The following is a 10,770-nucleotide window of genomic DNA, read 5'->3' as shown; positions in this document are numbered from 1 at the left end:
CAGGGGCGGGGTGCCGTGGCAAACCGCGGATGTGCAGATGTGGACCGCCCGGCACGGGGCCTCTGCACACCAGCCGTAACGCGTACACACAAGGTCCGAGTGCCAGTGGTCGCATTTTGGCAAAAGAGTGGAGGGGAACTTTCCAGGCTGGGAGCAAGATGTGCTACGCGTGGCAGCCCTTTCATTCCGTCTGCGTTTTCACCCGGGGCGTTATTAAATACGGTGCTTTTTAATGAACAACAATGCAGTGGATTCAATTATTAGCTGGTTGCTACCGTGCCAGTATGCGGCCAGGTCTTCCAGCATTTCTAAGACGTTTTAGAGTCTAGCTTTTTATGTGCAATCTCACAATTTTTAAATGTTGGACGTGAAATCAGCATACTTTAAAAAACGGGGAAGGCCAAATTCACACCTCAGTAGGCCAGACGTGGCCCAGGAGTGGCCAGCTCGCTGCCTCTGCCTTGCAGGGCTTGTTAGTTTTTAATGCCGAGGAGCCTTCACCAACTCAGCAGGTTTGAGAGAAGAAACCTCCTTTGCCAAAATCACTGCTAATTTTAAATTTGCGCCGAAAGTGATCATCGCAGTGGTTTGTTGACACGAGCAAAGAGAAAAAACGAAGCAGTGTTAAAGGAGAGAGATTCTATCTCTTCTAGTAGGTTGTGTGGCTGCGGACGTATTTGGGACTGTGACTCTGACTCCCTTGCCAGCCTTGGGGCAAGAGTCATGGGCGTCCACTACGGCCGCCCCCGAATGCCTCGCCCGTGCCCGTTCTGGGTGGACGAAGAGATCGTGGACGTGCAGCTGCTTTAACTGCGCTGCCCTCACGTGTGGCGCTCGGCCCGTTCCCGGCGTGTGCCCTGGTGATCGTCACCGTCCTTAGTGCGTGTTTACGGGGGCGCCGCTGACATCAGCCTGCAACCAAGTCACGCCTGTCTCGAGTTCTCCCTCAGGCGTGTGAATGACCCCTCTGCGTACGCCAGACCGTCATCTGCCCGAAGTGGCTTAAATGCAGCCGTCCCTCGGGGTGCCTGGAGGGCCCCCCAAGCCTCTGTTTCGAAGGCGGGTGAAGAGACTGCAGCCTGCCCCCTGATGTCAGGGGACGCTGCGGGCGCCGCGTCCTGCTGATGCTCGCAGGGGAGTCAGTTCCCCGCCCCCTCGGGAAGGCAGCCTGGCGCTGCCGCTGCCCGAAGGCCGAGGTTCCGCCAGACGTCGGCCGTCGCGCTCATTCCGTGCTCACCGGCTAAGGAAGTGACAGGCCTTGCCCTCCCGGCCCGGCCCTCGTGTGCTCGTCACCTCAGCCACCTGTCCTTTCCGGGCCCGCAGAGGGAAGCGGCCTTCAGCTCCCGCTGCCACGTTAGGACTTAGAGTCACCCTCGGAGCCAGCTCAGGCCACAGCTCCGTCGCAGACCCCACCTCCGCGAGGCCCACGGGGCCTGCACGCTCCTGTTCCGTGGCATCGCAGCTGTCGAAAGGACTTTGCACAACGGGAGCAGCAGAGTCGAGCGCTGGGAACGAGGGCGTCAGGGCGTCTGCGCTCACAGGGGCCTGAACCAAGAAAGCCCTGAAATGCGGGCGGGGCCCCAGGCCTGCGAACGTCAGAGCATCCGGGCAGTGAAGATCGTGCCCAGAGGCCTGTGCTCGGACACGTGTCCGCATAATCCTCGGTCTGCAGGCCGGCTCTGCGCGCAGGCGTGAGCCCTGCAGGGCACCGGGCTCCAGGCTGGGCCCGCAGAGAAGAGGGATGAAGGGATCACCCAGGCTGGGGCCGGAAGAGGCCGTCAGGGCGCCTGCTGCTCCCTAATGAAACCTTCATGGTGATGGGCAGGGTGCTCCTCGCGAGGAGCACAAGGGTTTTGTCCTCTGTAAACACTCCCCAGTCATTTCCGCGTAAAAGACCATCTCCTTCTGTCTGAGGCCGTCTCCGGGGCAACGCAGCCCGCCAGTCGGAGCGCGGTGCCCTGCACTTCCGTTATTAGTCGTGACCTTCCCAGACAAGCTCGACGGCTCCAGGAGCACCCTGAGCCGCCGGTCGGGATGGGCCCGCCTGCTGCCGCACAGGAGGGCCGCCCGTTTCCCGGACGCTAAACCTGCAGTCGATTTTGCACCATCCTGTCATCACGTGATCCGCCTGGACAGGAGAGTGGCCCATGGTTCCCTGTAGCTCGCTTCTCTCTTAGCCCGACACATCATTGAGGGGGCGGAAACCGAGCTGGGAGAAGTTACGAATCTGCTGGGCACCGCCCGGCTCGTGCGTCTTCCTGCCCGCCCACGCGCCCCACGCTAACGCCCTCACTTTCCCGAGCACGTGCACTGCGACAGGTCCCCACGAGTCAGCTCTTCCTGAGGGCCGTGCGCAGCAGGTGCCACGTCAGGCGCCAGTGACCCCGGGCCCTGTTCTGCCAGGATCCGCCGGTGTCTCCGTGGGTGTGAAACCGGTTTCTGCCTTCTCCCAAGCGGCTACTCGTCTCCGGGCCGTTTATTCCAAAAGCCCACATTTTGTACGCGGGGAGCTTTGGGAGAAAGGCCTGGCTCCCGGCTCGCTCCCTGCCAGTGCTTCCTCCCGTTGGCCCCTCCTGAAAGGCCACCGGGCCCCGTAAACGAACTTAACTCCCACCACGAGAGCCGTCTCTATTCGCTCGTGCAGGGAGCTCAGTAAAGGGACCCCAACTCAGTAGGGGTCGGGAGGTTAATGGAAAGGAGGCAAAGATGTGACCTGACACACCAATCACGGAAGGACACCGACGTCCCCAGCACCTCCCACTGGGCCAGCTACGGCCGCACGCTGCCCCCGTCAGGCCAGACGCAGGAGGAGGCCTTGGACCTTCCCGCGTCCAGGTGCTGCCTGCCGTGGGCATTTATTTTCCTGTCGACCGAGCCTCGTCGCGTACGAATGGTCAGTAGCAAGAGGGCGCAAAAGACAACTCAGAAAATCCCAACTTTCACGAGGAGCCTTTTGCTGCCGTTCCCACACTTAGTGCGTCTCAAGCCAACTTTCTCTTTTGAGCTGTTTTCCACCGAAGGCCTGAATGTGGGGGTTTCTTCTCTGTTCTAATGGCGGGCAGCCCCAGACAGCGCAGGTAACTGACCGCGCCCCCCGTGGCTGGCTCAGGGTCGAGCCTGCAGGCCCCAGCCTGCCCCACGGAGCCCGTGGGCTTCAGCTGCCGCTCTGGCTCCGTGTCCTCCACCCGTTCCCTCACCCACTTATCTTACAAAGCCACGTCTTCCCGAGGCGAAAACCGCTTCTTGGCTAGAATTTAGATGCTTTGGAAGCTGCGAGGTGACCGGGGAAATTGCTCCCGCCGTGCCCGCCCCTCACGCTACCCAGGCAAGCTGACTGACGTCTGCAGACGAAGTCACGGAAAAACATTTGCCACTCAAAACAACGCTGGGGAAGGCCTTTCTCAGTACAAATCGCGAGTTCCTAATTTATGCAGCTTCTAAGACCAGAGTCCTCTGTGTCGCTTTTTCAAATAAACACGACTTTAAATTTCTGCCATTAGTACACTGTAGAGCCTACTACACACATGGTCTCAGAGGTCCCCTGAAAAGCAATGCATCATGCTTAGCGTGGGACCATGGGACCAGTATTTCAGGAGCACGAACACCTTTCAAAGCCACTTGCTCTGGCTGTGGGACCTGCCTGAACAAACCTGGACCTCCCAGTTAGAAGCGGGGCTGAGGCTCCGTCCACGGAGGTGACAGGTGACAGGCGGTGCTCACCTGCTTCGGTCCTCCCCACATCTCGGAGCCACAGGAGGGGAGTGCCGCTCAGACGGCCGAGAGCAGCGCCCCGATGGACACGGGCCTGGAGTCCTTGCGCCAAGTTCCTGCACTCCCTGGACAAGCCACACGTACGAAGCTGTCATTTTTCCTTGACCGTTAACACAGTTCAGAGGTCGGCGCCTTTTCGCATAGCGCTCATCATCACGGCGAGGGCAGGCGGCACTTTCACAATGGTTGGATTAGGAGGTGGCGTTTCTAGGTGACCTCTCGGCCTCGCGAGTGTTTACTTTGCAGGTAAAGCCAGCGTCTGGCTCAAGTCCCTTCTCTACGGTCTGCCGCAGGTACCGCCTGGCCGGCCTGCCCGGAGAGCACCAGCAGAGAAACATCACCAGCCCGGAGGTCAACTACTGCCTGGTGACGGAGCTGATTATCTGGACCCAGTACGAGATCCAGGTGGCTGCTTACAACGGGGCAGGCCTGGGCGTCTTCAGCAGGGCAGTGACGGAGTACACCTTACAGGGAGGTAAGCTGGCCTTCCCCGCCACACTGCGCACTCTTTGCTGGGGAGCGGGATCTGCAAAGTTTGATTGGAACGTGTTAGAAACAAAAATAGAGCATTCGATCCTCTCAGGCAGCGGTCCTCAGCCTTTGTGGCACCAGGGACCGGGGCTCCTATGAGCATCAAACGCCCAAGGATCTGAGGCGGAGCTGAGGCGGCGATGCTGGCGCTGGGAGCGGCTGCGAACGCAGATGAAGCTTCGCTCACTCGCCCGCCGCTCGCCTCCTGCCGTGCGGCCCGGTTCCTCACAGGACATTGACCGGTACCGTCTGCGGCCTGGGGGTTGGGGACCCCTGCTGTAGGGGCCTGTTAGAAGGAATCTGTCGTGTGTTTAACTCAACCTCCCTGTCTATTCCGAGCACGATGGAGGCGGCAGAAGGAAGCAGGTGACGTCATAATGGCTTCTTTCCGGTTACCGCGGACAGGAGGTGTGCGCCACGCCCTTTAACCTGTCCTCTCAGTTCTGTCAGGCCCTGTGGCCTGGGTGTGTTCTCCGTGGCATTGCGGTGTGTTCTGCGTCTTTGGAGTCGTACGTGATGCTGCAGATACTCTCGAAGGAAACGATCACTTAGCGTTTGTTTTGAGTGATACAACATGATGGTCAGTAATGGAATTTTCCACTTGGTGCTTTTTTGGCGGCGGGGCGGGGAGAGGGGTTCTTTTTCAGTTACACAAGCAAACAATGTCCTAGATCTGTAAAAATCTCTCCCCCAAAAAATGGCCAGGCAGGATGTCATAGAGCCAGTGGGCCTCACTGCCCACCTCAGTACCTAAGACCCGGCCTGGCACTCCGAGGCTCCCTGCCCTGCAGCGTCTGATCCCCGCTGTTTCCTGGGGGGGCCGGTCTCGGCCCCGGGAACAGCGGGCCCTTGAAACACCCCCGTGTCCGCATCTCGCTGCTGGAGCCCTTAGTAATAGACAGAGCCTCCGGCCACAGGTGCGTGTGCCGGAGCCGCCCGCGTCCCTGCCCAGGGAGGCGTTTTCCCCTCGAAACCCAGAGCCCTCCCCGCTGCCTCCGGATCACAGGGTCGTTTTATTTGCTTAGGCGTTTTTATTGCTCCCGGGCCTTGACCTCTACCATGCTGAGGTTTCTGACTGCCCACTTCTGTCCCCGAGTCATGCCTGAGACCTAATGTTCCTTCATATTACATGCCGATATCATCATCCCTTATTGATTGGCTGTCTGCTGTCGTCCCAGAGTTCATAAATCCTCCTTTATGAATTAAGTGCAGTCGGTCTGCTTTACAGCAACTGGCAGAAATATTTAAAATGCAAGACAACCAGGAGGGACTTGCTCGTCCACAAGTAATTCGTAATTACTCATCGGAACATGAAAATGCCTGAAAACCTGGACAATTAACGTTTGCGTTAATTAGTCTATGTAATGAAGTGACAATAAATTTGGAAACACCGTGTGACGACGGGCGCTGTCACGAGTCCCGTATCACTGTGAACGCTCCGAGCAGGTGCCGGGCGCCCAGCCCCACCGAAAGGCCAAGGGCTTGGAGGCGTCAGAGCTCGGCTGCTGCCCACTCGGCACTGGGAGCGTCACAGAATTAGAGCTGGGGGCGACCCGATCAGAACACTGCATGAGGGACGGGGACCCGCACTTGGCGAGCAGGCCAGGAGCGGGGATGGGGGAGTGGGGCGAGATGGCCGCAGCGAACCCAGAGCCGAAGCCGTGAGGCCGGCAGCCCCGCTCTGTGCTCGGGGGGCAGTAAAACTGTCTGGTTCGTCCACCGTCGTTCTTTACACGTTACGCCGCTGCACGGAGCCGGTGTCCTGACCTCGAGAGACCACGAGGAGAGCGTGGCCACTGTGCAGGTGCCGGCGCTGTGGGGACACCCCGTGCGGGGGCTGGGGGGGCGGGGGCCTCGCGCCCCGCGTCGAGCCGGCAGAGGGTAGCGAACTCCTCCTCGTTACTCAAACGCATCCGTGAACATACAGATGTTGCTTTTCCTGTAAAGGTTCCGAAGACAAATCGTAGCATAAATCATCGTTCTGGGCACACCGAGGTTTTAATTTTTTCCCCGGTTTTCTCTCTTTATCATTTTTCTTCTCGTAACAGGTATTTTTGTGCTGCGATGATTTATTCTGGTTTCAGAACATTGCCTTCTAATGAAAGAGAAATATTTCATATTTTAAAAGAAATGGAAAAAACATTTGGTTATCCACATTTCTAAAACATTAGTAAAAGCTCTTAAGTGTTCACTTGGGCTTTGAAAGGTTTTCCGGAGTAAGGATTACAAATGAACACTCTGTTTGCGAGCTCCATTCTTATCTCCTCTTGGGAAATTCTCAATGTGGCATAAATGACATTGCACAAAAGATTTGTTTCTCAGTCCCTAAGACTTTCGAGACCTCGGGCTGCGCCTACAGAGTAGGGTAACGTTCCAAATTCTCGCAGCGTCACCGAAAACACTGTGAGCTGCACAAGACGATGCGGGATGTCCCGTCGGGCATGGGCTTCTTCATCTGGCCTTCTAGAATTTTCAGGAAGGGGAGGGGTAGGGAACTGGCATGTTCGAGGAAGCCACTGTCTCCCTGCTGTTGTCCTGTGCCGTGCACTCACGCTCGTCACGTCACGCCATTCACCCCAGCCGTCCCGTGACACAGGCATCCCTGTGTCCACTTGACGGAAAACGTGGACGTCCGGGAGTAACTAACTTTCCCCAGGTCACGTTGCTGGAAAGCGTTGAAATTTATGCTGTTTTTCATTCACCACACACAAAAAACACACAAGACACATACATTCTACACACGACATACACACAGAACATACATACTACACACACACACACACACACACACACACACACAGCGCAGGCGCGCGCGTCCGGGCAGCGGTCGGGCCCTCGCAGCGCACGCTGTTCCTCGACGTTTTCTGTTCTGTGCCATCGTCTCCTTCTTTAACAACCGCTAACTCGGCTTCCTGGTCCTCGGGGGCAGGTGTGACCTGCGCTTTGAAAAGCGCTGGACCGGAGCAGCGCGAGGCGTGCGGTTTCGCTGACCTCGCGCCCTGTTCGGAAAAAGCCTCCGTGGCCTGAAGGGCACATCGGTCAGGGTCGAAGGCTTCCCAGGGGAGCCAGCACCGAAGCCCACCATCAGGACCAAGCAGGGGTCTGCCGGGGACGTGAGCCGGGGCAGCGGGCCTCGGCGCAGAGCTGGGATTTGGGGCCGGAAGACACGGCGTGGTCCCAGCTCCTGTATCTATCTGTGCAGCTGACCGCGCGAGAGACGAGGGGTCCCCAGGGCTGGGCGTGCCTTCAGCTGCCACTGGAAGACACAGGAGAAATCAAGCCGATCTGAAGTTCCTGGGACCAGCACGTGGCTTTGTGCCACGTGCCACCTCGAAGGCCTGGGGACACCTCGAAGGCAGGAGCCGTGTCGGGTCTGTGTGTTTGTGTCCGCATCGCCCAGTGCAGGCACCATGCCCGACACGTGGACAAAGCGTCGACAGACGTCTGATTAAAGACAGACGCTTGTTCCCAGTCCGCTTCCCAGGGCCACGCCAGTTTATCCCGCGAGCCCCGTGGTGCCCGCCTTCCCTCCCGGGGCCCCATTGTCTCGGGCTCTGCTGGCTCGGCCCCTGCTGGCTCGGCCCCATGCTCTGTGCCTCCCGGGGCCCCGTTGTCTCGGCCCCTGCTGGCTCGGCCCCAAGCTCTGTGCCTCCCGGGGCCTGAGACGGCCTACGTGCTCTCTCCTCCACACCCGACAGCTAAGGACGGGGAAAATGAGTTCAGGAAGGGACACACAAAACTGTGTTAATCTCTTTTCTCACGCAGGCCATTAAAAAATGTTTGAGCTTGTTTGTCCGAGATTTGACATCTAACAATGCGTTAGGAACGTTTAACGCAGTGAGAACAATCAGGTGTATTGAAATCACAAGAACCGCCTAACAACACAACGACACAGCTGTGGCCTGTAACGACCTGGGATCGACGCTAACACGACGCACATCTTGCGTACGGCAGGCGCAGCCCGTGAATCCTCCGTGGGGAGCGCTCTCCGCGATGCGGAAGGCACGTGCCCTTGACTCTGTGGGGCTGCCTGGGGAACCAGCAGGCGCTGGATAGACACTTACTTCATCCCTCATATTCGAAGTCATTCACTCGAAGGATATTGGAAAACGGAGTACGCGATCGTAGCTAAGATGTAAAGGCCCAGGCACCCTCTCCCAGAGCCAAGACGCTGCCAGGGGCCACCGCCGCCAGCAGCTCCATCCCGGCAAACGGAATGTGGGCGAGAGTGAGGGGACTTTTCTAGGCAGGGTGGGCCCTGAGTGGTCACCACAAGGCTGCTCACCGACCAGGAAGACTGACATCGCACTTGAGGATGAAGGCGGATGAAACGGGGTCGTGGTAAGACACGAGGTGCATGGTTCATTGGTGGCAGGTAGTGTTACTTAACGAGCACAGCCAGCTGTGTTAGAACTTAGACGCTTTGCTGTGCAATGCACCACAATTTCATCCCGCACCAAGTCGAGCTAATTTTACAGCCTCATCGGCAGGCTACTTCGTGTCTCTAGGTGGGTCTTACAGCGAGATGCAGAAGTCAGTCATCTTCCTACCGCAGAGGCCCGAGTCCCTGCGTCAGCCCGTCCCACAAGAGCCCATGACCTTCTCCGCTGGCCCTTCACAGTGTCACTTTATTAATTTTATTTGACAAGTTGCAAATCTCCAAAACGTCAGATAGCTCCACGGCTGGCCCAGGTTTCTTTTGATTAGTCACTATTTCAGGCTGATTCGGCCTTTTTACGTAGACCGGAGAGAAGATGAATTGTAACACTAAACTAGAATGTACCTGGAGATGCTGCAAATAAGCTTTGCATCACCTACATCATACTGTGCCGGTACCTGGATGAAATATCAGAAATAAACACAACTTGCATCTCTCTTTTCAGCTGCAGAGAACGATTCAGGAGAAGCCCCTGCCAGATACAGTGTGAGGCTCTATAGGCTGTAAATAACAGTAGACATTCTGGGCAGAAAAGGTGGAGCAGAGGCTTGTGGGGACAGGAGAGGGCTTTCTGTCAACCAGTTAATCAGGCTCTAGATAGAATGACAGTGGACGTGGTTCCATAGTGTAGCGGTGAGCACGTCTGCTTTACACGCAGAAGGTCCTGGGTTCGCGCCCCAGTGGAGCCACGGTCCATGGTCTACGGCCATGCCGCCCTGAACAAGCCCGATGTCCGATCTCGGAAGCTAAGCAGGGTCGGGTCTGGTTAGTACTGGGATGGGAGACCACCTAAGAAGACCAGGTGCCATAGACATAAATAATAATAAATAATTTTTAAAAAGAGAGAGAATGAAAGTAATAACCAAGGGAGGGAAGGAGGGAAGCGGGGAGGAGGCGGGAAGGAAAGAGGAAATAAGCAGGAAAAAAACTCTAGAGCAGTCTGGTCCCGGGCCCAGCAGCATCGGCTGGCCCGTCAGAAGCTCCCGGGCACTGCCCCAGCCCCGCCACACCGGGACCCTGCAGCTGGGGCCTCCACCTGTCTTACGACAGACCCCTCCCATCCCCAGGCCCCTCCCGTCCCGCGCCCGGTGACAGAGCCACCCCTCCAGGATTTGGTGGCTGGAAGAGCATAGCACCGAGAAGTCAGCCCAGGCACCCCACCTACCACCCGTAAAAGAGGGGGCTGTGCTCGGGGAGGGTCGGCCCCACCCAGCAGAGAGAAGCACAGGATGTGAGACTATCCCGTGTGCGGGGAACGTCAGCACACGGCGCCTCTCAGAAGAAACCTCAGCTGTGTTTTTAGAAATGCCAGTGGTTGGGTCAGAGGCCACGTTCTTCTTTAAGGTGAAGGTCATGACTTTTCTGAAAAGGAAGGAGGATTTGGGCAATGGCCAGCTGGCAACCGAGGCGGCGTGAGCTGCCTGGACCAGGGTCCGGCAGTGGGGATCCAGCGGCGTTTGGAGGAGACCTGGATCTCAGAACGGCTTCTTGCCCACATTTCTGTCTCCAGCGTTCAGAGGAAAGCAAGGCTAGGAAGGCCGCACGTGTCAAGCCGGGCAGCCTGATCGTATTTCAGCAACAGCTTCCTTCTGCTTGTGATCTGTTCTCCCTGTCAGGGTTAATGGGATTTGTGTAGGAACAATAGGTTTCTGACGAGAGATGGGTTTCCTCTCTGAGAAGGTGGGAAGAACACGTTCAACAGAAACTTGAAAAATGAGGGATGGACGGGAAACACACGGATGAAGCTATAAAACACCCTCTCGAGGCCGGACTGCGGACTCCGCTGCAAAGGAGGAAGGGGAGAAATATGGCTCTACGATCTCCGGAGATAGTCACTAGAGTCACCTTTGGTCATTCAGAGCAAGTCACATCCTACCAATCTCGTCTCCCTCGGGGGGGCGTACTGAGTTGATAGGCGTAAATGCCATATTTATTCTGTAGCTTGGTTTCCACTCATTCATTTATTCACTTATTAATTCTTTCCATAAACATTCTTATGGCTAAGATGAAGAAATACGGATTGGCGACAA

General features: G+C 57.1%; 1 protein-coding gene and 1 pseudogene across 1 annotated transcript in view; both read left to right on the top strand.

Annotated features, from left to right (window-relative positions):
* The window catches only part of SDK1 (sidekick cell adhesion molecule 1), a 398,446-nt gene that overhangs the window by 242,534 nt on the left and 145,142 nt on the right, over window positions 1-10,770 (top strand). Inside the window, exon 21 of the mRNA XM_025043174.1 lies at window positions 4,065-4,246. Coding sequence (XP_024898942.1) covers window positions 4,065-4,246 — 182 coding nt within the window. The remainder of the gene's footprint in view (window positions 1-4,064; window positions 4,247-10,770) is intronic.
* Window positions 9,439-9,554, top strand: LOC112475271 (annotated as a pseudogene).

Source organism: Pteropus alecto, unplaced genomic scaffold (assembly GCF_000325575.1).
Source record: "Pteropus alecto unplaced genomic scaffold, ASM32557v1 scaffold40, whole genome shotgun sequence".
Lineage (NCBI taxonomy): Eukaryota > Metazoa > Chordata > Mammalia > Chiroptera > Pteropodidae > Pteropus > Pteropus alecto.
This window is presented reverse-complemented; position numbering and strand designations above follow the sequence as displayed.